Source organism: Melanostigma gelatinosum (genome assembly GCF_949748355.1).
Source record: "Melanostigma gelatinosum genome assembly, chromosome: 11".
Taxonomy (NCBI): Eukaryota; Metazoa; Chordata; class Actinopteri; order Perciformes; family Zoarcidae; genus Melanostigma; species Melanostigma gelatinosum.
The window spans coordinates 22,724,850-22,749,529 of NC_136644.1; the positions used below are offsets into that span (position 1 = coordinate 22,724,850).

A 24,680-nucleotide genomic window follows, 5' to 3' on the forward strand; every position below is an offset into this window, starting at 1 on the left:
TTTTAGGTGGCTAAAATGTGTTTTGCTGCTGCCCCCCCGTCCACAGCAGCACATTACTTTGCTCCCGTGCTGCTTCTCAGAACTGGTGGCGTGCCGACTTGCCAATCTCCTAAAAGCAATACACTGACTATCTATAAGTGCCTCTTACAACTCCACTTAAAAACAAATCCAAAGCATCCCTTTAACTGGCTTGTGTTGTACTGTATGCATCAAGCACCCTAACCATGGCAAGAGAAGGACAGTGTGGCCATTATGAAAAAACAGATGGAAGTGCAGACCTAAAAACAGCACACTGAGACGAGTTCCTGGCTGGAGAGCAGCAGATGGTCTCTCTGCTCGTCGAAGCCTTTTTCTCTGTTGGCTTTGCTTGAAAAGCATTCAATAAAACTAAATCTCATCATATTAACTTAAATGTACATCATGTACTTTTTATTAAAAAGGTGTTTCTCAGTCACTTCCCCACACAACTATACATAGAAAGACCTGGAGGCAATCATGTACCACAGTTTGGTTTGTTATGTTGAAAAAATATAAAACAAAGTTTCACAATATAAAAAATATAAAATGCACTGCCCCAGTTCCCTTTTACAAAGACATGTGCTCCGCCAGGAGCCACATAATAGCACCGTGATGAATTACACTCCAATATACATCACATAACAGATAATCATAACAACAACATGACAATGACAAACAAAAAAACAACAAAACAACACAGCAAGTTGAGGTTTGATGACATCACAGAACAACGTGTTCGGTGAATGTTGCCTAAATACGGTGCGTTTGTATGTTCATGACGATGACTCACTGATCGTACTGTGTAAGTACATCTACAGGAATTGAGTGCATAGATCAATAAATGTATGAACAGACATGGATGAACCAGTGGGAGCACCACTCACTTCTCCAGAAAATGTAAATGTGTGTAACTGAGGGTGCGGTTGGCGGTCAATACATGTTATATGTACTGCTGTTGAACAGACAATATGCAAGTGAGTTGTGAGAATGTATGAGAGGAATAAGATGGATTAAGGAGAGTGAATGGACGTCTGTATGACAGAGTGAATGTGTAGCTGAAGGAACACTGTTGTAGGTAAATCAACTTATAAATATGTGGCACCATAAAGTCTTGAATGTAGTTCTCTCCCTGCATGTAAAAAGTGTCCATGGCTCTATTAAATTACTCCTGTTGTAATCCCCCGGCTCGGTTAACCGTTGTAGCAGACCGGACCGACTTGGAAACCAAATTTCTGGTTCCCCTTCCCAAAATCGGGCACAGCAACGTCGATGATGGGGAGCGTGTTGGAAAGCGGAGCGTCAAACTCCAACACCGTCCTCTCTTGTCCCGAGCGCGTCTACAGCAGAGAGACACAATCAAAAAAAAACAACAACAACGTACGCATTCACACTCTGTCTGTGCAATCGGGAACACTCACCTGACACCCGTCGTACAGCGCACTGATGTAATGTGCGTTCTCGTGCGTTAGCTCCTCCCCGTTGGCGCCTCTGAAGCGCAGTGCGTGCTCGTGGCTGTAGGTGGCGACGTGCAGCCAGGCGGCGGAGTTGAGGCAGTGGTAGGTGAAGGTCTGCTTGGCCGTGGCGCTGAGCAGCTGCAGGAAGGTCAACTGGACCACGTGGACTGGAACGTCGTCCACCCCGGAGTAGGAAATCTGGTGGAGAGAGCACCGGAATCACACGCATGTAAAGTACAGACAGGTAGTTGTGTACGCTGTACATTGTGTATACTCAATCCTATAACTACAACAGATTGAGTCATGGAAAACACTGGATCACGACTAAACCGGCAACATTTTGACTCGACCAGGTCTTTGTCAAGCTAAAATGACAAAGAGAAAGTGCACGCGAGTACAAAATTGTTGACATCATCCCAACGTCAATTTAGATTAAAAAGAAAAAACGTATTTTTTTCCAGATATTTCACTAAAAGACAAATACGTCGACCTGCTGGTGGCGCTAGAGGTAAAGTCAGAGAATCACCAAAGTCAGCTGGACTCGTCTTCTGAAAATCTTCAATGTCTGTACAAAATTGAATTGCAACCGATCCAATATCTGTTGAGATATTTCAGTCTTGACCAAAGCTCGTTTGGATAAAAATGGTGTATATTCCGTTTTTTAAATTTATTTAACGTTAAAGTTAAAGGAGCTGTAACTCTATCTGCCTTTTCCACTCCTCAATAAAAAGGGCTTTGAAGTTGCTGTCACTTTTTTCAACACTTCTACAATGACGGGTCACACCAGGTTCAGTGCCAATTAGCAGCGAGTGTCATCTCCCAATTACAATGAACATTGTGAAGCAACGCTAACTAACACCGTCACGGTTAGTTAGCGTTGCTGTTAACCTTCGTTCCTCCGTTTCACTTTTCTTTATGAAAAGAAAATGGAGTTATCGCATTGACAAACAAGCCTCAGCTAATTCTTCGAATGCAGTGTTTTCCTGTTACAGAACAGACTGTAATGATAAATGACTGAGGAATAAAAACTGAGCAGCGTTGTATGACACTTCCAATAATGTCAAATGTTGTAAATGCTGCTCTGAGTACCCACTTAATGAGATGCTGAGTGCTTCTCTATCGCCAACAAGTGCTGCTAATTAGCATTCAACCAAAGATGTCCCACGTTTGCAGCAGTGATTCAACTATTTCACATCTGAAATCTTCCTCCATGAAGTCTTGAATAAAAACACACACCGACGTTGATCGATATCATGCAAAACCATCGCACCGTACCTGTTTCCCTTTCCTGAATTTACTGTACCAGGTGTCGGGCTTCTCCCCTTTCCAAGCTGCTAACTTCACCTGATGGCAAACAAACACAAGTTCACAAAATCAACACACAGGTGATGACTGAAGACAGTTTAATCTCTTTCTGAGAAGTCATTCAGTAACTGTTGGCTTTGAACAGGAGTGCGTGTGTGCGTGTGTGTGTGTGTGTGTGTGTGTGTGTGTGTATGTGTGTGTGTGTGTACTAACCGACTGGAACTTCTTGTCAGGCTGCAGACATGTGTCTCCCTGTGCAGTGAAGTTACAAAACACCTTGAAGGAGTCTCGATGGCAACCCTGGTTGGGATCTATCCAGTACTCACCTGGAGAGGGAGAGCGAGAGAGAGAGAGAGAGAGAGGGGGGGGGGGGTCAAAAAACTCAAGACTAATCAACGCCAAAACCATACATATGGTATCAGATAGAGAAATAACACACAGACATACAATACAGATAAAATGAGTTTACACATGCAGGCAGCTGTGAAAACAAATGGCGAGCGAGAGGCCAACTGATGAAGTACCGTTGGGGAGGTCTGGGTGGAGGAGCCACAGCTCCTTGCAGGTGCGGGCGGGGCTGTGGTACGTCCCCTGTGGGTTACGCAGACCATCCACCTCTACTTTCATAGAGGACAGAGACGCAAACACCTCCTCCATGCCTTGGCCCTCCTTCTCCTTCATCCGACCGTCCTGCTCCGCCTGATCCCCCTGCATCCATTCCTCCATCGCCTCCTCCTCCTGCTCCTCCTCCTCCTCTTCAAGTGCAGCGCCATCCACCGAGGTGTGGGTCCTCCGCCTCCGTCCACGCTCCGGCAGAGGGGACATGCCAGCAGCTGGCTTTCCCTGAGGAGAGGAGGCACATACAGGTAGCGGACAAGTTGAGGATGCAGCACAAGACACATTTTAATTATAAGTTATGAGAGTCGTATGGTTGGTTGATGCACTGAATTTCTTAAGCAGAACTCACTGGTGGTCCTGGATATCCTGCAGGCCCGGTGTCTCCTCGAGCACCAATTGGACCCTAAATACACACAGAGCAAAGGGATTCATTCAGGGTGGTATGAAGCAGCAACGTGACAGTACGGACGAATTCAATCAAATAAAACAAAGAGCATCACAGTTACCTGGTTTCCTTTCGAGCCCTTTGTACCAATACCACCCTGGGAGAGAAGTAAAGAGTTAAAGCTAAATCCCGATGCGATCGGTGGTGATGTCTATTTTTGCACGTCAAGGTTACTGTGTGTACTCACGGATAGACCATTGATGCCGGGGGGGCCGGGGGGACCTGATGGGCCGACTAGACCCTGATAAGAAACACCAAAGAAACCAAACTGTCAGATAAAGAGAACAAGTAGATATAGAACGTAGAATATTGCCGGCTTTATCCTTTAAAGATGGATTAACTTGCTGGTTACACAGAAACCTGCTGCTACTTTTCTCCATTGTTTGTATATATTTTAAGCACCTCATCTCCTTTCGGACCCAACACTCCCTGGATTCCTGGCAGTCCTCTGTCGCCCTTCTCTCCGACGTCCCCTGGTGGCCCTATCAGACCTATAAGACCACCGTGGCCCTGCACAGGTGACACAAATGAGCTCAAGAGCACAGGTCAGAGTGAATATTCATGTATGTTACGTATGCACGCACCTTGTCTCCCTTCTTGCCATGGTCTCCCTTTAGTCCTGGTAATCCCGATGGACCCTGTCATGACGGGATTAAACGCAAATTGAAATGTGCATTAAAAACTCATTCGTTTATTACAGTGACGAACATATCTGATGGTGAAGGACCATCCTGCTGCAGCTACAATACTGTTTATCACGCTGTCCTTGAACTTTTTTATTTTTCTTAATATTATTTAATATCTTTCCTGTATTGTGTTTTTTGATGAGTCGTCTTACCATGGGACCTGGGGGTCCTGTCTGGCCGGGTGGTCCATTTAAACCCTGCTCACCCTGAGAGACACACACAAACAGAACGTTTTTAACCTCCATCTCTTTCATGCTCCGCTTCAACTGCTTCATTCTTCCCTGCCCGACTTACTCCGGGGCCGGGGATCCCTCTTAAACCTTGAGGGCCTGGCTTGCCGGAGTGTCCCTGGGCACCTACGGGCCCCGTCTTCCCGATGGGACCCTCCAAACCGGAAGCACCCTGAAAGGAAGCGGAGAACAGGGTGACCTCCAGAAGCTGCGAGCGTTCGGCTGTTATTACTCGAAGAGCTTCCAAACGCTCACCTTCGCTCCTTTCAGACCCGCCTTTCCGCCTTTTCCTTGTTTTCCCAAGTGGCCCTGAAGAGCAACAATTTAAAACACTTTAAACTCTCACACACAGATGCGTCGACAAATTTGTCCTTTTACCTTTTATATTAATTAGCATTGCTGGAGGGAGCCTGAGACGTTTTCATTGCCAACGACTACTTCTCTGTAATTGTTGTGCATATGACAAAGAACTTGAACACACTGTGAGAATGCAACAAGAAAAACACCCTCAACCTCACAGAGGAAGAGGGTTTAACGGTTTACGTCATCAAACAGGAAGTAAGATGATTCTGAGGGAACACAAACCCTTCGCCCAGGAGGTCCAGAAGGTCCAGGTTCTCCTGCTGCTCCTGGTGGTCCCTGAGAAATATGAAGACACGATTGTATGGCCAGCCATTGCATTGTATGGCGACTGCATCTTTAATGTTCATGAGTTGTCTTGGATGTTGTGGTGTGTGATGGAGAAGGGAGGCGCTCACAGATTTCCCAGGGTCTCCTGTGTCTCCTTTAGACCCGGGCAGGCCATCCAGCCCCTGATGAGGTCAAAGAAATCGTGCTCAGATGAGAACTACACTTCTCTTACACCAGATAATAGATTTGAAGCCATGGCTTTTCCATACATCTTTCCAAAAATAAAACACTTTAAAGACTCAAACTATTACCTTCAGACAACCAAAACAAATGCATATGGTGTTTAATATAAATGAACGTGTGTATTGATCTTTGATACTTCCCCTTGTTCCGTGAAAAAATATTTAATGTTTCGTTCTGTCACAGAAAATAGTTTCTTTTAAAAAACGACACAATTCAGAAGGACAACATGTTTAAGTGACATCCCTAAAATCAAGGAACATCATGTGTTCTATCCCAGAAAGATAGTTTTGGTCAGCCTACGCTCCATAACGGAAACATGTTTCAGAAGAAGAACAGGAAGAGCAGGAACTCACATTGGGTCCAGCCTCTCCCTGCTGCCCGAGGTCCCCGGTGAGACCTGGAGGACCCTGAGAGAGAGTTGAGCTGCTTTAGTGTTGTATTGTAAAGCATTCGTGTGTTTTTGAATCATGCACTGCCCTAACAAGTGTGAGAGTTCATCGAAATGAATATTTTTCTTTTACAGATAACTGCTCCAGAACGCAATTTGAACCAAATACGCCGTGTTTAGCTTTTCTATGTGTACAGTAAAGTATGTTACAACTAAACTAAAACTACATTGTAAAAGTGCATTGTACGGAATAATAAGGTTCCAAGTGTATTGCAGAGCTTGATGTTGCATCATGTTGTTGGTCTGATTGTTTCTTACAGAGTTGCCCTTGGCTCCATCCTCTCCCGTTTGGCCCCTGGCTCCTGCAGGACCAGCTGCTCCTGGAAGGCCCGTATCTCCCTTCTCCCCCTGGTCTCCTTTTCCTCCCTAAAGTAGCGGAGGAGCAGAGCGAGCGATTAAGAGCGCTGCGAGGAGACGAGCAAAAGAAGCTCACGGAATGAGCTGAAGATGGCGGGAGCACGTCTTTGAACCAGCAAACAAACTCACCAGTCTTCCTGGATAACCAGCTGCTCCAGGGTCACCTGCCTCGCCATCCTCCCCCTGAGAGAGACACATGATGTGTAAGGTATCCAGGAAGGGAGTGTTTGCAGGGGAAGGAACAAGGTCGTCATGCTATCTGCACACAAAAGGTGTAACTGTCCATTCTTTACCTTCTCTCCAACAACACCTGGCTGTCCTATCATCCCGAGTCGTCCAGTCGGACCCTTCACAGAACACAAGGAATCACAGCATTTCTCCAGATTTCAAAACGAATGCTCGACTAAATGAGGACGCTTCGACATTACTGTGAGACTTACATGTCCCCCAATAGCTCCCTGAGGACCAGAGGGGCCCTGTTGACCAGGTGGACCCTAAAACCAGGTGTGTAACGAGGAAGAAGTAATAAGAATCTGTTCATTCATTTGTGTGTATGAGGAGGAGTAAATAAGGGCCAGATCTTCAAACAGAATATCAGCTCACCATTAGTCCCACATGTCCGCTCTCACCCTTCTCTCCTGGTAGGCCGGGCATGCCCTGAGAAAAACACACACAGGATCAGAGGATTTGAGTGAAGAGAGACAATGTCACCCTGTCTATTCTGAAGACATCGCGTCAATGACTGCCTGCTGTACAGGTCTCACCTGTAATCCTATTGGTCCTCTGGAGCCCTTGAAGCCGCGGAGTCCCTCGTCTCCTTTCGGACCGTACATGCCCTGCTGGCCCCGGGGGCCCCGCAGTCCATCCATCCCCTGATGCACAGAGGAGAGAGAGTGTCTTCATGACTTTTAAATGGAAAAATGTATTCCCCGAGTGTGATGTCATTCCTGTTGAAACAGGTTGTTTTGGCGGGAGAATAAACAGTGACGGATCTACAGAAAGTACCAATAGGATATCATTTATGAAGTATTATGATTTGATAGGACTGGCAGAAAGGCAAGATTGCAAAAAACAAAAAAACAAAAAAAACTGATGTAGCGACTTTTTACTAGTGCAGCTTAACAGTTTGATTTTTTTGGGGATGCGCTGATGGGCTTTCTTGCTGAGAGTTAAGGCTTTTATACACACACAACAACACAAAAATGCTCACCTCAAATATTGTGCAAAAAAACGATTCACATCGGCAGCGATTTGCTTTTTCACTAAAAGGTTCAAATCGATTACCGCAGACAGACGACCTCCATCGTGTTGACCCAGAGCAGAGTCTGGAAGGCTGTCTGTCTCTTACACTCTGGTCTGTGTTCAGGTAAAGTGACCGAGATAGAACGTTTGTGTTTATAAGTGGGCTTTTGTCCTCTTATCTGACTCTCAACAGCAATTAGGTCTCAAAGACCAAATGTGTTGTTTTTTTCAGATTTGGACTGAGTGGACTGAGAATATTAAGCCAACATTATTCATGTAATAGTATTTCATCCAACAACTTTTTCTTTTCTTTTGTTTTTTTTAAATATTAAAAGCTCCACATGCAGATAACTAAAGCTAATGATGTAAAAGAAAACCTCTGGAGAGGCTGTGAAATGTTTTATTAAACGTGCACAATGCAACATGAATCTACTTGCAGTAATAACGATACGATTTAAAGTGATCAATGTGAAACGAATGCTTTTCCAAAATGATTATTCCTTTCACAATTAATGCATTTTGAGTCCAAGACAAACATTCACATTATCACAACCAGACAGTGAGTGTGGGAAACAGCATCGAAGTAGCTTTTCTAAACATAAGAAATGTGAACACGTCCCATCACACTGAACAAAGGAAAACAGAATACAGAGAGCAGATTGGACTCACCGGAAGTCCCGACTGACCAATTACACCTTGAATGCCAGTGGGGCCTGAGGGGCCCTGTGGAGAGAGAGAAACATTCAGACATGATCAGATCTCCTCTGCTTTTTCTCACAGTCCACGTTGATGAACTTCTCCAGCTCCAGACTCACTAATTCCCCTTTGTCTCCTTTGCTGCCTTTCTGCCCGGACAATCCCTGCTCCCCCTGTGGACGAACACGCAGAGAGAGGACACAAAATGTATCATCACAGTACAAACACACACACACACACACCATCTCTTTGTCTCTCTGACTCGCAGACACACGCAAGTTTACCTTATCCCCGTCGTCTCCTGGAGGTCCTGCAGGGCCCGTTGCCCCGAGCATCCCCACAGGACCCTGATCTCCATCCTGACCCGCTGGTCCCACCGGACCCTTCTCTCCCTGGAACACAGACACAGTCAACACATGTTATTAGAGCTAAATACACACACACACACACACACACACACACACACAGGCGTTAAAAAAAACTGAATCAAACGGATGTTAAAAAGTGCTGAAAAGTATAAAAGGGCGTCAATCAAGTGTACTAGAAATGAGTCTGGAGGAAACTGATAGGTAGTAAAGAAGGAGGTGTAATTACAGGCTCGCCCTTCTCTCCCATTGGTCCAGGTCCTCCGATTGCTCCGGCCCGACCAGGCTGTCCGATGGCACCTGCTGTTCCAGGCGGGCCCCTCTCACCCGTCGACCCCTACAGACAGTACATGTTGGTCCTTGCAGTTAAAAGTACCGAGGCGACGAAGGCCACAAATCACGGCTGCATTAAAACTGCTGGAATCACGATCGTGTTTGATGCCGTTTTTGATTAAAAAAACATCACAAAACTGTTGAAAGAAATGTTGATAATTGATGTGAATTTGTTCAGAGGGACTAAATAGATCATGGTGTCGTTGAACATGTGTTGGATATTGCACTGAAAACACACGCAACTAAAGAAATATGTTTTCATTTCACAAACAAAAAATAGATTTCGAAGACATCCAGAACAGGAATTGTACTGAAACAAAAAGGGATGTACTGTAACTCACTATGGCTCCTGATGATCCAGTAGGTCCTGATCCTCCTTTCAGACCAGGAGGTCCCTGGAAAGTTCATACGTCATTTGAACTTTGTAGCTGAAATAATTCACAATAGAAATCAAGTCGTTTGCATGCGTAACTGTGCGCGTTACCATAATTCCGGGGGGTCCTCTGCCCCCCCTGAACCCTTTCAGTCCTTGAGGACCATTCTTCCCAAATATCCCAGGTAGACCTGGATCCCCCTGAGACACAAAGAAAACATTGTACAAACAAAACGCATACGCTGAATCTATGAGACGTTGACGACCAGTGTTTATGTGCGAGTGACAGTGTGGACTTACCTTTCCACCTTCCTTCCCAGCAGCCCCTGGTAAACCGTGCTCTCCAGGTACACCCGGTGCCCCTGGGTGACCCCGGTCCCCCGTGGGGCCGGATTCACCTGATTTGCCCTGAAACACACACAAGTCATTGGGTTAGTTGTACAATAGAGAGACGAAGTCCCTCCAAAATATGGACGATAGTCAACAAAATTAGACTTTGTTGAAGTTTAAATGACAAACATCGTATGTGTGATTCATGGCACAGGATCAAATTATTATTTGTCTCTCGCCGTTGACTGTCGTGTGTATTCTTTCCAAAATAAGGTCCCATGGCGATCCACCGGAAAGGGGCGGTGCTTAGCCTCTGCACTACAGACAGAGGCAGAAGGAATATTGCTTAACTGAGCAAAGTCACATAGTTGAACTCACCTGTGGCCCCACAACACCTGAGGGTCCTGGAGGCCCCGTGTTCCCTTGGAATCCCTGCGGCCACAAAGAAAGATGGATCGAAAACATCATATGGTGTGTGTGTGTGTGTGTGTATGAACTCTTGTGAAATTTGACCTCACTCACCGGCTCTCCTCTTTGACCTGGGTGACCTGGAAGTCCGTCTTTCCCAGCTGGACCCTACACATGCATATACATGCATGCACACAGAACGGACACACACACACACACACACACACACACACACACACACACACACACACACACACACACACACACACACACACACACACACACACACACACACACACACACACACACACACACACACACACACACACACACACACACACACACACACACACACACACACACACACACACACACACAAACAAAGACCAAGGTGAGAAAATAAAAAGGGAGCTCAGGATAAAAAAGGACTTTATTCATTGCGCTGTCAAATATCCAAACATAAGTGCAGGATTTGTGACCTGTAGGTGATTCACAGCCGCATATGACTAGGCTTTCTTTCCAGAACCTTCTCAGTCAGAATTCTTTTTTTGTTGTTGTCAGAAAACAACAAAGACTCTGCCATCCAAGACACGATATCGAATAAAAAGAAAAATCAGATGCTGTCTTAGAGGACAAACTCTGCTTGGCAAGGTTTGGAACTTGTTGTATTTTTGAAAGGTTGTGTTTCCGCTGTGCAGGTTTGCAGATGAATGTTCTTGGTCTTGTTATATTTATGCAAGGTTGAGATTGCTGACCTTGGTTCGTTCTTATTGTGTTCCTATCTTCAATCTTCCTAAAAACCTTTATAAAAAACAATAAAATTGATTTGGAATAAACACGTTTTTAGCAGTGGAAAAGTGCTATACTTACTATGTATACCTGGTTAATTATCCATAGCATTTGTCAGGATGCAAATGTAGTGTGTTATATCTACATGAGTCGTCTCAAAACAAGAGAAGACTGGGTGAAGTGAAGCGGTGGAGTAAATCTAAAGATTATGACTCATAAATCCATTTTAAATATGTGTGTGTGTCCCAACTCACGCCTGATCCTTTTGGTCCCGACTCTCCATTCCTTCCTTGCGGCCCTTGAGGCCCCTAAAAACAAAAACACAAATAGCCATTATAACAGGCGATCAATCAACTGGTCAATCAATTAATAACAGATATTAACCGTGTTTTTCTTACCCTCTCTCCAGGAGATCCTGAGGGTCCATCATGTCCGGAGGTGCCCTATGAAAATGGAAGAGGAACATGGGAGCAGTGACGGATAGAAGCGCAGCTGACAGCGCGAGTGTATTCACCCATTAACAATGAGTGACGGGGTGCTACTATTGGCTGAGAGGAGAGTCAGCTGACCTTTTCTCCTGATTTCCCAGTCGGCCCTCTTGACCCTCTGCTACCTCGTGCGCCCTGCGGTAAGAGAAGCATGTGTGAGACCAAACCCAGGACAGCCATGAACGTTTACTGACCCGAGACAGAAGGCCTGACCCAAACAGATCTCCAGTTTACAAGGTAGTGACTCGCTTTACAGTGAACCTTCAGGAACTTATTGTGATCAGGGAACACGGTGACGACTCGGGGATCTGCAGCATTGTGACTTGAAGGTGAAAATGCTAACATCAGCAGATTGTTCAAACAGTTCTAAACCTGCAATAACGGATTCTATTGGCCTCCAAGGTGCAGCAGAAACAAGCTGTAGAAACAACCAGCGTTGGAAATAAACTTTTCTGTCCACCTACCATCCACTCAATAGATTACCGGTGCTTTTTTTGGGCTGGTGAGTGAAGCAAATCTAGCAGCCACTTGGTGATCATTTCCAACCATCAACACAACACTAAATTATTATCAGTGCTTACATGTGTAGGTGTAGTGAAGCAGAGATGCAGTGTTATTTACCTCATAGTCTCAAAGTATGTTCATACATAATCTAGAAATGTATTAGCTTTTCAGGTTAAAGTGAGCCGCTACAAGAAAACCCTTGAGTTACAAACGGGCAGTGGATGAGAGGATATCTGGGAGAGGGGGCGGGACTATAGCTCTCTATTTCCAGTCATCTGACTCACCTGGATGTGCACTCTGGATATTTTCTGAAGAGCTCAACTTGATTTGCTTTTCAAAAATATCTCACTTTCTCTCATTCATTGCCTGAACTCGGGAATGTTTCGAGGCTCAGCACTCACATTTGGACCCTGCTGGCCTGCGCCTCCTGCTTGTCCTGCGGGACCCTGGGTAACGCCAAAAGAGACAGAACATTAATGGGAGAAGTCTGATTTCCTGACACAACATGATCATTAAACCTTCGACTCACTTTCTTCCCTTTCTCTCCTGCAGTTCCCAGTGAACCAGGAAATCCATCAGAGCCCTGAAGAGTAAGAGGAAGCAGCACACATTCCCTTTGTATATCATATCGACTGTATCTGTAACTGGTTGAGATATAATCATTGATCATTTTAGTCATTATGTTACCTTTGGCCCCAGTCGCCCCGGATATCCTGGCAGCCCAGAAACTCCAAGTTTCCCCTAAAAAAGAGACAGATTGACTCTTAACTCGTCTTGTAAAAGTTTAAGAACTTCTAATGCAAGTTTAACAACATTTAAGGATGCACTTTTATCAGTTTCGCTTTGTACCTTCTCCCCAAAAGTACCAGAAGTGCCAGCGTTTCCTAGAGGACCAAACTGTCCTTTCGGCCCCTCAGGCCCATCTTCTCCTCGGCCGCCTGTAGGTCCGTTGTCTCCATCGTCCCCTTTTGCTCCCATCTCCCCTTCGGACCCTGGGAAACCATCCTCCCCCTGCAGACAGAAAGAGAATCACATAAACCCAAAATCACAGATGTCGGTGAAAAAGTAGCATGTGGTTTATTTGTGGGGGTATAAAATGTTATTATCAGACAACCAAACATCCTGAACGTGCTCGGACTGATAAGCTGTTCTGTCTCTCTCACCTTTTCACCTTTGCTTCCCTTTAATCCTCTTATTCCGTCTGCTCCCTGTCAAACCGGAGAGAAAACCAAACAGGAAGTCAACAAAACAAACGTGAAATGATGATATTATATTCCTGGCTGCAGACGACATCTTCACGAGGAAGCGAGAATATCAAACTGCTAGCATGCTTTGCCATTAAACCTGTGGAAACCATAACCTGCTTCTTCTTTTGCCTAGAACATGGCGATGATGTCTTGGAAAAGTAAACTTTTCTACAACTACAAAAGCGAGCCTTATTTTCCGAACTGTCTCATCCATTTTCATCCGCTCACAGGAATAGTTCACGTTTGCATTTCCCACCTTAACGCCTCGTTGTCCAGGGTATCCGACGGGGCCCTGCACTCCCAAATGACCCTACAAATGAACAGACGCACATCAGAGGAATAGCTCGACATTTTGGGATTATTCGTTTTCTTGTTGGGATTTAGACGAGAGCGTTGACGCCACTCTTATATCTGTCCGTTGAATATGATGCTACAGCCAGCAGCCTGTGTTAGCTTAGCTTAGCACAAAGACTGGAAACGTAGGGGAAACACCTTAAAACCAGCTCCTCTAAAGCTCACTGATTAACATGTCATATGTATGTGTTTGTTTAATCCTTCTTGTTAACTGCAACTACAGCAACACAACATGCAGACTTACCGGCAGGCCTTTTTCACCTGGAGTCCCTTCTCTTCCGGGGTGACCCTGATGACAAGAGGACTTGTTCATTTCTGAATTTAGGCATGCAGTTGTGATGTCAAAGTTAGGATTAGGGACAACAGGGCATGCTTAATGCTAGGAGTGGTACAAACATGCATGTACTTACTGAGGGCCCGTCGTTTCCAGCTAAACCCTGCATCCCTTTCTTCCCTTGAGGCCCCTACAAAGCAAGGATGAGACGATCTATCACAACTCCTTCACCCCAAAGTGAAAAATCCAAATAAAAGCATCTTACCTTCTCTCCTGGCAGCCCCACTAACCCCTGAGGACCGGGGAAACCCTGTAGGAGAGATGGAGCATCAGTATTTCTGTGCATGCATTTATGCAACCGAGTTAATGTTGTGAGTATCTGTTCTCTGCTCGTACCACAATGCCAGGGTTGCCTTGCTGTCCAGGTGCTCCGATGTCCCCTGCGGCTCCCTGTTACAAACAGTATATGATGTCATGGGAAGTCATTTGTTAATCGGGCTCTTCTGTCTTTACTACGACCTATAATAATACTCACTATGTTTCCCTTTGAACCTTGAGCCCCGTCAATTCCTCGAATGCCCTGTGAGGAGAGAAAGCAGACTGCAAGTTGCTAGCTCTATAAAGCAAGTATCAATTCCCCTGCATGGTGTGCTAACTCGTGTTTCTACAAATGCAGATGACAGAGGAACTGCTTGGGGGTGTTTGCAGATGTTGTATTTGGCAGAGAGGTGGTAGTTTCATCAGATGAGATAAGAATTACACAACATCGTGTTAACAAACCGAGAACAGTAACATCTCGATTATGTTTTATCGTGTGGCATCATCTGATAGTGACACCACAGCTGGATTCATGTTGGTGGTGAGCAGAGCTGGATTTCCACTGCATGGATAAACACAGAGGTGATAATAACTGGTGTTTTATGTCTTTTACTGTTGTCGAGAATGGAGATTAGTGTGTGAGTGTGTGTGTGAGTGTGTGTGTAGATTTCACACTCACAGGCTGGCCTGAGGGACCAGAACGACCTCTGGGGCCGTTCAGACCTCTGGAACCCTGAAATACACGTCACAGTTCATATAATTACATGTAATTGAGTGTGTGTTCCCTTATACTTCCATCTTTGTGAGGACCAATTTGAATATTGGATCTTCAGAGATTTTTAGAAAGTACATTGGCTGGTCCTCTCTACTTCAAAGGGTGGTTTAAGGATCCAGACTTTGTTTTAGGGTTAAGGTAAGGCACTAAGGGATCTTTTATGTCAACATACAAGTACAGAAGTGCAGTGCATAGGTTTTTACTTTAAATTAGAAGACATGGGGTTTCTTTTGTTTTGTTATCTGTAACTTTGTCCATCACGGAATAAAAAGAAAGTCGCACAGATTTAAGGAATCATCGTTACAATAGTTTGACATTAGGTGAAATAAACACATTTGTTTTTTAGCCGAGAGTTAGATGCAAAGATCCACACATATGTACATGCTAGATAAACAAGATGAAAGGCGTGTATGAAGGAGCAGTGCCAGAGCTCTGATCTACTGTGTCCAACGAATCCCTTCTCCTCCAGTCCATCTCGAATGCCTTTATTAACGTCACTATTTCCTGGACTTTATTGAGCCTATCCTGTATGTTCTCTTCGGCCCGGATGCCAAGCAAACATCGGACTTCTGCAGAAGTCTGAGTCAGTACCTGTGTACAGCTCAACAAATGCCCGCGTTGGCAGCCTGTGTTTTGGATCACTTCCTGAGACTAATGCCACATTAAATAAAATGCTCGTGCATTTAAATAACTCATTTATTGTGTGTTAACACTTACAGCGTCGCCTGGTTGTCCTCTTGGTCCATTTGGACCCTCAGAGCCCTGTGTGAACAACACAAACATAATACATCTTGTACATACACAGACACAAAAACCTGCATCAACATGAACACCGACAACCACAGTGACCTCTCACCCTTTCTCCCGGCTCTCCAGAAGGACCTAGAAGGCCTGGCTTCCCCCTTTCCCCCTGACAAAATAAACCACACACACACACGCGGAGGTTGTCAATCTGTATTATGAACGAACACCGCTCACTCATTCAGCCAGATAACTTACGTTGTGTCCTTTGTTTCCAGGGACACCTGGTAAGCCATCAAACCCTCTATCTCCCTGAGAAGGAGACACAGATTCGTTTATATTTAAGAGGACAGAGCAGTCAGTAAGTGAACAGTGTGACCGCGATGTCAGGTCTTTTTCACCTTTCCTCCAGTCTCTCCTATCGCACCACGGCCCCCATCTGTACCCCCTCGACCCTAAAAATCACACACACACACACACACACACACACACACACACACACGCACGCACTAGTTAGACATGTTGGATTCCTGACTGACAAACTTGAACTGTTTGAGCTGCTGAAAAAAAGACAATTTGATAATCATTCTGTGGAACAAGAACATAATAAAATGACAGATGATGATATTTATTGAGAAAAGACTCCAGTAAATAGTCTCACCCTTTTCCCAGGTCGTCCACTCTGACCGAAGACACCTGTCTGTCCTGAAGGACCCTATGGGGGGGGGGGGGGAAGAGAGTCAGTTCAAGAGTCGTCGTACAAAGAGGAGTGAGGTGCTGAGCTTGTTGCCATGACAACCAGCTAACTCACCACTGGCCCCGCGTCTCCGCTGTTCCCCTTCAGCCCAGAGGACCCTGTTGCACCCTGGGAATGAAAACATTCAGTTGTTCAAACAGGTATGCTGCTTCAGGATCCAGTGTCTGCACGTGTGTGTCTGTGTGTATATGTACGAATCTACCTAATAGCGGACTTGACGTGTAATTCAAAATGCATCTATTGTCATGGCTTCTGCTTTTGTTTTCATTGAACTCTGGCTGCTTTCAGGGTGACTTCCTGAATCTGCAGCACGTTTTGGCACTAATTAGAGGGTGAGTGCAACAGGTGGTTTGCAAACGCCACAATTAATAACGATGGACTTGTGCTTAACCTGCAAAGAAAACAGGTGATATCCTGATTCACAATATCCGACATGCGTGTGTTTTGCTGCCTTGCTATGCATTTGTCGGTGTAAATCGCTTTCAACGTAATCTTGAAGATAAAAAAAAAAATTATTCTCCAACAAGATCCTTCACCTGCCCCTCCCCATCTTCTGATTCAAAATCAAGCAGCGGGCATGTGTCACTCACCAGTGGTCCGGGTCTTCCCCTGAGGCCGAGCGGCCCTGGAGGTCCCTTCATAGCCAGCTAGAAGAGGAGTTAGAAGGAGTCAGACAGCGACACACACACACACACACACACTTCAGTGGTTCAGCTGGTTTGTGTGTTTAAGATGTAACGGTAACATTTCAGAAGCTTGTGTACCTTGGTCTGTTGCAGGATGGCCTGAGCCTGCGCCTCCTGTGCAGAAACCACAGTACCTGCCTTCGGATCACCACTTGACTGGAACTACACGTATACACACACACACACACACACACACAATATGCCTTTAAGTCGAACTCAATACTCCACCCAGTGGCCAATATGTAGCACTGCTATTCAAGTTTTGCATAAATGTGCAGTAGGGTGAAATTTAAAAGGACAAATCTGAATAAGTTATTGGAGGAACGTGACATACGGAGGCTTCCATACGAGAGGTTTCTGAATGGTTTGATGAAGTATGAAAATGATGTGAATCACATGTTCTGGCCTTCACAGTCACCAGATGTTCACCCAAACAAACACCCAATTAAGTTTTAAAGAGATCAATAAAATGACGTCTGACTGGTTTGACACAAAGTCACACACCGAGGAGCTAAATTGAATGTTTGATTGACACCTACATAGAATACATGTTTTATATAGGCCAGCCCATTTCTCAGTTACGACATTCACACATTTGCTCGTTGAGGGTTAATGGGACCAAATAACTGCCAGAGCAACATCACTGCAGCTTGAGAGGCTGCAGGCAACACAGACGTGTCTTCATGTTACCGGAATGAGCATGATGTTTCCTGGGGGACCTGGTAACCCATCGGCTCCGTTAAGGCCTGGCCGCCCTTGCGGACCCTGAGAGGAGACGGAAGAGGACAGTTATGGAGACACGTCAACATGTGGTGGACTCAGCCACTCACACAGCAAACAGAGGACAGTCCTCACCAGCTCCCCTGGGTCTCCTCGAGGTCCCACTGGTCCTGTGATTCCAGAAGGTCCCGCCTCTCCCTGCAAACACAGAACAAACACACAAAAACAAACAGCTGAGTTAGGTGGTATTATATTATATATGTTTAATTGCAAGCTTCCAATTCAATATTAAAAGACACTGCAGTTACACTTTTGACCCCCTTTGCCCACATGCAGTACAGGTTTCTAACCTGAACACAAAAAAATGTTTCAAGTTACATGTCATGCAGCACAATTCACTAACCTCAGGTCCCGGAGGCCCGTATGGTCCTGTAATCAGCGTTCCCTGCAGAGATTTCACAAAAATGTACTTTTGTTTTCTCTCTGAGGTGGTTGGTTAAGGTGTGCACATACCGCACATTTTCACAGAAAAGCAAGCTTACACAGACTTCAAGTAGCTTATAACGATGCGATGAGAACACTGCTGAAGAGACCTCTGTAGTGCGAATGGAATGTTTGCGGCTGCAGGACTCAATACTCTACAAGCTGTTTGAAGAAATATCAAGTATAAATGTATCTGCCAGCTCAATGAGTCTGATAATGAAATCCTCTTGAGTTCCTCTAAGGATTTGTACCACACGCTACCAACCCCAGCTGTGGAGACGTTGGTATAGTTGTCACACTGTTGGTATAGTAGTCTATACATTATTCAGATTTACATTATTCTTAAGTTTTTTTGTTTGTGCATTTTTATCTGGAGTCTATGGTCGAAATCTCTGACAAAACAAACGAACTGTTTGGACGTAGTCGTCCCCGTTCCTGTGATATCTTTGGTACTTCTGTCTCTACATCTATGCACGCTGAAACCCATTCATATCGGACATCCTCATGGTGGTTGGATTTTTGAGAAGTGTAAACTGATTCATTCATTTAAAAAACGATGCTAAACCTCGTGACTCATCGCTGCTGTGTTAAGTCTTAACACATGCAGCTTTAAATTATTTGAATCAGACATCTGATGGATGGAGAATCAAGTAAACAAGACTACAGGTGCGGTCGAATCATTTTTTTGTTTTTACGTAGCCTAGTGTAATGCTGCGTTCCATTTCAACTGGGATGCAGGAATTTCCGAATTTCAACTGGAGAACCGCCTGAAGTTGTTGCCTAAAGCGCCGCTTAAAAATCGGAAATCCGGAAAGCCAGACAAACCCCAACAACGCCGACCTCAAAATCCAAGATGGCTTCTCTTAGCGTTGCAATTTTCTTTTCCTAAGTCCTTGTGAGTTCTCCTTCACATCTTTCTCTTGTCTTTTCCAAATAACTTCTCCTTGAACTCGGATGGAAAAGACAGAGGACGTACTTTTTTTCCACGATTCGACCACAGTCGAAGACTTCGACAAAGCATTTAACGGCTTTATTCCCAATCTTGACAGTTTTTGGTACTCGATGCTGTGGACACGATTCAAACTGTACTAAAACATTTTAGGTACAACATCAAGCCTCCCTGTGTGGTTGTGTATGTTTTTAAGCCCGAGTGTGTTTTCCTTACCGCTCCCAAAATGCTCGGCTCTCCTTTCTCTCCTTTTTCTGGAATGTCCTAATGAGAGGAGAAGAATATTGACACATGAACAACGTTAAAGTCGACGAATAAGAGGCGCAGATTGTCTCCACAGGATTCATTTATGTACAACTTCCCAAGACCTTGGTGTTCGACGGTTGGGATGGTACCTGTGTGTTAACAGAGTGCTCTCGCTCCCTCTCGGCCGGCCCGTAGCGATCGTCGTATTCCTCCTCGTACTCGTACTCGTTCACGTGGTAGAGATCTGACGCGTTGTCGTAGTCTTCATACTCTATGATCTGTCCAACAAGCGTACGCAGGGACAAAGCGTGAGGGCCAGGAAGGAAGTTTAAAAAACCACAGAAGAAGACAAGCCCCCGCTCAGAGTCTCACCTCATACTCTGTGACATTAGGATCTGCTGTCACAGCGGAAATGTCTTCGTAGAGGTCACTGTAGTCGAACTCCTCAAACTCCTCCACCACATGTTTCTTAGGTACTCTCTCCACCTGAAGACAATAAAGGAAACAGAGACGATGCATGGTATAAGCATGTGTTACATGTTGTTTATATATACACAGAACATTGAAATGGATACACTGTCTTTCAGAGACTGTAGATCCATTTTAGAGACGGAGTGAAGGCATCATCATATGGTGTCACGTGAAACTAGACAGCCGAAGAAATCCACTGCTACCAACCGCGTCAGGCTAGCTTTTTGTAACATACAACCAAATAAAGGCTAAATTGGGCTAAAGGTGTCCCTTGACCTCTCACCTCAAGATATTTTTTTATCACTTTACGTTTATCCCATGCAGTTTGGGGCAAAAAACATTCAAACATTGTGTTATCTTCACCTATTTTGGTGAATATAAATGATCAAATGAACAGTTTTAGGAAATAGAGGATGCCTATTAAGTTATCAGAGTCCTCCAGTAGTCCTGTCTGGCTGAGTGCTTGTTACATGAAAGATGTCACGAAGAAGCCAAGAAACACATGGCACGGCTACAGGTCAGTCTTTTCATTTTGGCTCCTTCAGGAAAGCCTGTTTAACGGCGTGACGGCTTCATCGGAGTGTCATCCGACTACACATATTTATCCGCTGGCCGATTGCATTCCTGCTGGTGTAACAATAAAAGAACCGAACACAATAAACCAGTTGAGTCCTGAGCCGTCAGCCGGATCATAAATCAAACAGCTGCATCGGAAGTAGATTTGAAACCGTTCCCGGGAGAAGAACCTGGCAAAGTATGAAGAGTGGAGGATAAAGAGAGAGAGAGAAATATAGTAAGAAAGAGAGGGTCAGATCCCAGTACCGGTACACACTGTTAGGATGATTTACTACTTCAGCTAAAAATGTAAGTATCGTACAGACGGCGAGGAAGGAACCGGCTCAGGCGCCTGAGAGATGCTTCTCAAAGTGAAACTAGTAGTAATATATATTCGTGTGCTAAATATCTGACTCTTCATGCCACGAATGCTTCTTCACAGCCCACAGTGATCCTTTAATTCATGGTACCGGGAGGATTTTCTCCCGAGAATACGTATTCGTCATTTTTTGCCAGATTAGCCGTCTAAACTGCCCTTAAATACTTATATTTATAATAGTTTCTCCTCTTACGAATGAAACCTTCGGGGGCTCCTTTGCTTTCACGACGACAGTCTAGATTTACAACATCCAACACCTGACATGCCTCGGATGTGTGGAATGGGCCAGGTACGCTGAAAGACTTTAGCGGGGTCCACACATGTGATTCAATCCTCTCTCTCTCTCAATCAGCCTTCTGGGATTGGCTGTGAGAAGGGGGCTCACCTCCTCCGCCTCTGCTAATATCCCGTTGTAGGGCAAAGGGGCGTCACAGTCCGGGATGTAGTCCTCACAGTACGTCTCTGCTGCTCTGGGGTCATTGACGATCAGCAGCTGCTGGATGTCTCCCTGCACGCACACACACACACACACACACACAAAACTGAGCTGTGGCTCTACAATAGAGAAACCAGATCAGGAATGCACATTATGTCACTGCTCCTCACTGTACAATGTGTCATTAATTAGGCACAGAAGGGACATATAAGCCATGTCAGAGCGCTGAGCAACAACGTAACGCTCAGCAGACAGGGAGATTTGTTTTGAATGTGCAGAAATCTTGCTGAAACACTTCATGCATAACATCAGATAACTTTGAAAAAACAAAGAGCCTTATTGCATTGAATTGCCATATGCTGCCTGCATTCTGTGTTTTCTGTTCACATAAATAAAGACATTTCCACCATAAATTGGTGCATACAAATTCACCAGAATGCAGGAAAAGAAGTACATTTCCAGGGGGAGTACAGCCAGACGCCTCGCTTATCAATATGTGTCCGCAGCAATGTTGAAACAATAACTATGCCCTTGCATGACGGACATGTCATACGCATCTGTCTCCCATGTCTTCATCTTATGTGTTCATTTAGTCACATCAAAGCGGCTTAACTGTCTGCTTTTTATCGTTGCTCTGCAGTTAATCGTCCCCAGAGCTTCGGTCTCAAGTGGTGCACGGTCAGTCCGCAGACGGACAAAAACTCCGTCTCCCTTTCGGCTCACACATCCGCACACACATGGTGGGGAGTCCAAGCCAAACAAAGGCTGGGAGTTGTTCAGTTAAACAGATGGACCACCTGACACTCGAGAAAACTAAAGGTCAATGGTCACACTTGGGATCTGCGACCGCACGCTGCTGAGGACGCAACAGAAACAGAACTCATTAAAGTCTACAAAGACTTTACACAGCTGCAGATTTGGAGGAGATTTTTCAAAGGGCTTATTGTGAGTAATCTGCTGGATTTTGTGGGTTTAAGCAGGACTGTGTTAATCACTGCAATAACTACTGATGAGCTCGGGCAATAACTCATATTATAGGAGATCTACAAGCCTTTGCATACGTGTAATTAATCATCTGCAGCTTTGTGAAGTTCGAGCACTGAAAGTTTAGAGCAGAGGTAAAGGAGCAGTACAACCTCACGGCCACTGGAGGGCAGCGTGAGGAGGAAAGCCTTTACGGTTGTTCGTTCGTAGACATTTGATGGATAAATCGAACAAGCAGCAACAAGCAGAGACGCTTCCTCGACACACATTTTTAAAAAGGTCAGATGGGTTTATACCAAAGGGAGATTGCGTCATCTCCATTCACCTACCCCCTCCGTGTCTTTTACATAACACACACACACACACAGGAAAAGCACACACCTCGAACACGTCTTCGTCCAAGAGTCGCGTTCCGAACACGGTGACCCCCTCAGTGCTGACGTGGGGGTCTGGACCTCTGAGCAGGTCCAGGGTGTCCAGTTTCACACAGTCCAGGTAGAGAGTCACTGACTGGCCCTCCACACTGTAGGCCACTCTGTGCCACCTGGCAGGAAAGCAGAGAAGAAAATCACTAACTGCCCTACTTTTTCTTCTCTGAGAAGGAAAAAAAGTGTGCGTACAGCTGCCTGTGTGCGTTTCTGTGTAGTCACCCACTTGCCGTCAGCCAGGTTGATCTTTCTAAAGGTGGGGTACAGCTCTGGACGTGGCTGACCCTCGTGGTTCTCGTACAGGAAGACGGGAGAGCGGCCGACCTCCACGCCCAGCTGCTGTGTGCCCTGAGAGACAGAAGGAATGAGGGATGATGGGATGAAATGATGACGGGAAAAGAGAGATGTAGTTTGCATGCCAGACAACAAAAAACAAATCATCAGCTGGTGTATTCAGGTTATTTACATTCATATATATATATATATATGTAAATGGATATGGCATTTACAGAATAGTTACATACGGTGCAAATTTAGCAAAAAGATATTCCCATTTTGTGGAAAACCTGTGCTGCTGACCCCAGCAGGAGTCTTGCAGGGTGCATGGTTGCCTGGTGTTAGCATGTTAGCATGTTGGACAAGTTTGCCGAATTATCTGATTCAAGGAAAAGGTTCCCTTTATTGATAACTACATTCCTGACGGCCAGTCAAAAGAGGGAACGTGCTGTAAAGCAGACAGAAAACGGAGTGGTTAAACATTCAGCATGAAGTGTAAGTTTGGTCTCGACATCCCGACGTAGCGCGTGTGATGCGTACCTGCGAGTCGTACAGCGAGAGGAGGAAGACCTGTGAGCCTTTTACAGCTCTGACTGTTGTCATCACGGAGAAGTCCACAGGGAATGGCGAATCTGCAGGAAACGCACACACACACACACGCTCATATTAGGACGCAGGCTCTCAATGACCAGATATATTCACACCACACACTCTCGGTTATTTACTCCATCAAACGAGCTCACGCAGAGTGGTATTACCAGGGAAGAGTTGATTGGTGGGCGCGCTCAGTTGAATCTTCTTGTCGATCTTAAAGGAGAGGTCCGTCTCCTCTCGTCCCTGCCTGCTGGTGCACAGCCCCGACTCCAACGACACGCCCTCCATGTCGTCCGACAGCTCCAGGACCTTCAGGACGTCAATGGGATTGGCTGCAAAGAGACAAGAAGGACTGGTGAGTTCGACTAAGCCCCTTTCACACATGGACTGAACCCTGGACTTATCTAGGCATTACCCAAAGAGCTGTATGTGAGAACGCAAATGTCTGAATGAGTTGGACCGGATATTAAACGGGCCAGCTCCCTAGTGCAAAGTCTGTGCAACGTCCGATTGAGCCCACGTGTGAATAGAGCCGGTCATTGTCTGGAGAACTCAAAGCGAACGAGCCGGCGAGTTGATGTCTTTTCTATTATGCGACTGCTGCGAAACCGGAAGAATAGAAACATCGTAGGGTAAAGAAGAAAGGTCAATTAGAAGAAAACGCCAACGGAAAAATCGAACTGAGATTCGGGGACTTCTGTTGGTGAGGGCCGATGCTGGAATTGTCAAGACAAATTCAGTGAAAGGGCAAGTGCATATGAGAAAGTGGCTATTGACATGATCGAACTAAAGCTGCAGAGGCAAAAAGAAATATTGGTGCTCCTTGATGAGTTTCTGAGAGAGCCTTTAGTCGTCTGCCTTGGACGGCCTTCTGCCCCAAGCCCAGATTTACAGAGCACCTGTGGGAGCCCTAAACCCCCACATCAGGACCCTTTGATATGACAGAACAAACACATTCACCAGCAGACTTAAAACAAGAAATAACATGCCGTAAAAAGACAGTAGTCTGTTTAAAGTGGCTTCTTTCAGAAATTCTTGGACAGAT

At 45.3% G+C, this 24,680-nt stretch overlaps 1 protein-coding gene across 2 annotated transcripts in view; it reads right to left on the reverse strand.

The window, feature by feature from the left end:
* Window positions 1-402: 402 nt before the first annotated feature.
* The window catches only part of LOC306784194 (uncharacterized protein), a 33,172-nt gene continuing 8,894 nt past the window's right edge, over window positions 403-24,680 (reverse strand). For both annotated transcript variants that reach the window (XM_079278055.1, XM_079278056.1), the window contains 65 exons: window positions 23,800-23,967; window positions 23,582-23,673; window positions 22,992-23,113; window positions 22,719-22,881; window positions 21,303-21,425; window positions 19,885-19,998; window positions 19,662-19,790; window positions 19,483-19,530; window positions 18,238-18,279; window positions 17,970-18,032; window positions 17,805-17,879; window positions 17,193-17,276; window positions 17,019-17,075; window positions 16,483-16,536; window positions 16,333-16,386; window positions 16,073-16,126; window positions 15,930-15,983; window positions 15,787-15,840; window positions 15,648-15,692; window positions 14,835-14,888; window positions 14,373-14,417; window positions 14,234-14,287; window positions 14,103-14,147; window positions 13,974-14,027; window positions 13,808-13,852; window positions 13,466-13,519; window positions 13,126-13,170; window positions 12,812-12,973; window positions 12,650-12,703; window positions 12,492-12,545; window positions 12,364-12,408; window positions 11,540-11,593; window positions 11,369-11,413; window positions 11,225-11,278; window positions 10,296-10,349; window positions 10,152-10,205; window positions 9,744-9,851; window positions 9,555-9,644; window positions 9,412-9,465; window positions 8,967-9,074; window positions 8,657-8,764; window positions 8,492-8,545; window positions 8,346-8,399; window positions 7,199-7,306; window positions 7,038-7,091; window positions 6,875-6,928; window positions 6,728-6,781; window positions 6,564-6,617; window positions 6,336-6,443; window positions 5,983-6,036; window positions 5,515-5,568; window positions 5,342-5,395; window positions 5,012-5,065; window positions 4,821-4,928; window positions 4,679-4,732; window positions 4,425-4,478; window positions 4,243-4,350; window positions 4,028-4,081; window positions 3,902-3,937; window positions 3,745-3,798; window positions 3,302-3,620; window positions 2,991-3,103; window positions 2,748-2,816; window positions 1,437-1,670; window positions 403-1,355 (listed from right to left, as the gene is read on the reverse strand). In XM_079278055.1, the coding sequence (XP_079134181.1) occupies window positions 1,209-1,355; window positions 1,437-1,670; window positions 2,748-2,816; window positions 2,991-3,103; window positions 3,302-3,620; window positions 3,745-3,798; window positions 3,902-3,937; window positions 4,028-4,081; window positions 4,243-4,350; window positions 4,425-4,478; window positions 4,679-4,732; window positions 4,821-4,928; window positions 5,012-5,065; window positions 5,342-5,395; window positions 5,515-5,568; window positions 5,983-6,036; window positions 6,336-6,443; window positions 6,564-6,617; window positions 6,728-6,781; window positions 6,875-6,928; window positions 7,038-7,091; window positions 7,199-7,306; window positions 8,346-8,399; window positions 8,492-8,545; window positions 8,657-8,764; window positions 8,967-9,074; window positions 9,412-9,465; window positions 9,555-9,644; window positions 9,744-9,851; window positions 10,152-10,205; window positions 10,296-10,349; window positions 11,225-11,278; window positions 11,369-11,413; window positions 11,540-11,593; window positions 12,364-12,408; window positions 12,492-12,545; window positions 12,650-12,703; window positions 12,812-12,973; window positions 13,126-13,170; window positions 13,466-13,519; window positions 13,808-13,852; window positions 13,974-14,027; window positions 14,103-14,147; window positions 14,234-14,287; window positions 14,373-14,417; window positions 14,835-14,888; window positions 15,648-15,692; window positions 15,787-15,840; window positions 15,930-15,983; window positions 16,073-16,126; window positions 16,333-16,386; window positions 16,483-16,536; window positions 17,019-17,075; window positions 17,193-17,276; window positions 17,805-17,879; window positions 17,970-18,032; window positions 18,238-18,279; window positions 19,483-19,530; window positions 19,662-19,790; window positions 19,885-19,998; window positions 21,303-21,425; window positions 22,719-22,881; window positions 22,992-23,113; window positions 23,582-23,673; window positions 23,800-23,967 (5,141 nt within the window). In that variant the 3' untranslated portion in view covers window positions 403-1,208. The remainder of the gene's footprint in view (window positions 1,356-1,436; window positions 1,671-2,747; window positions 2,817-2,990; window positions 3,104-3,301; window positions 3,621-3,744; window positions 3,799-3,901; window positions 3,938-4,027; window positions 4,082-4,242; window positions 4,351-4,424; window positions 4,479-4,678; window positions 4,733-4,820; window positions 4,929-5,011; window positions 5,066-5,341; window positions 5,396-5,514; window positions 5,569-5,982; window positions 6,037-6,335; window positions 6,444-6,563; window positions 6,618-6,727; window positions 6,782-6,874; window positions 6,929-7,037; window positions 7,092-7,198; window positions 7,307-8,345; window positions 8,400-8,491; window positions 8,546-8,656; window positions 8,765-8,966; window positions 9,075-9,411; window positions 9,466-9,554; window positions 9,645-9,743; window positions 9,852-10,151; window positions 10,206-10,295; window positions 10,350-11,224; window positions 11,279-11,368; window positions 11,414-11,539; window positions 11,594-12,363; window positions 12,409-12,491; window positions 12,546-12,649; window positions 12,704-12,811; window positions 12,974-13,125; window positions 13,171-13,465; window positions 13,520-13,807; window positions 13,853-13,973; window positions 14,028-14,102; window positions 14,148-14,233; window positions 14,288-14,372; window positions 14,418-14,834; window positions 14,889-15,647; window positions 15,693-15,786; window positions 15,841-15,929; window positions 15,984-16,072; window positions 16,127-16,332; window positions 16,387-16,482; window positions 16,537-17,018; window positions 17,076-17,192; window positions 17,277-17,804; window positions 17,880-17,969; window positions 18,033-18,237; window positions 18,280-19,482; window positions 19,531-19,661; window positions 19,791-19,884; window positions 19,999-21,302; window positions 21,426-22,718; window positions 22,882-22,991; window positions 23,114-23,581; window positions 23,674-23,799; window positions 23,968-24,680) is intronic.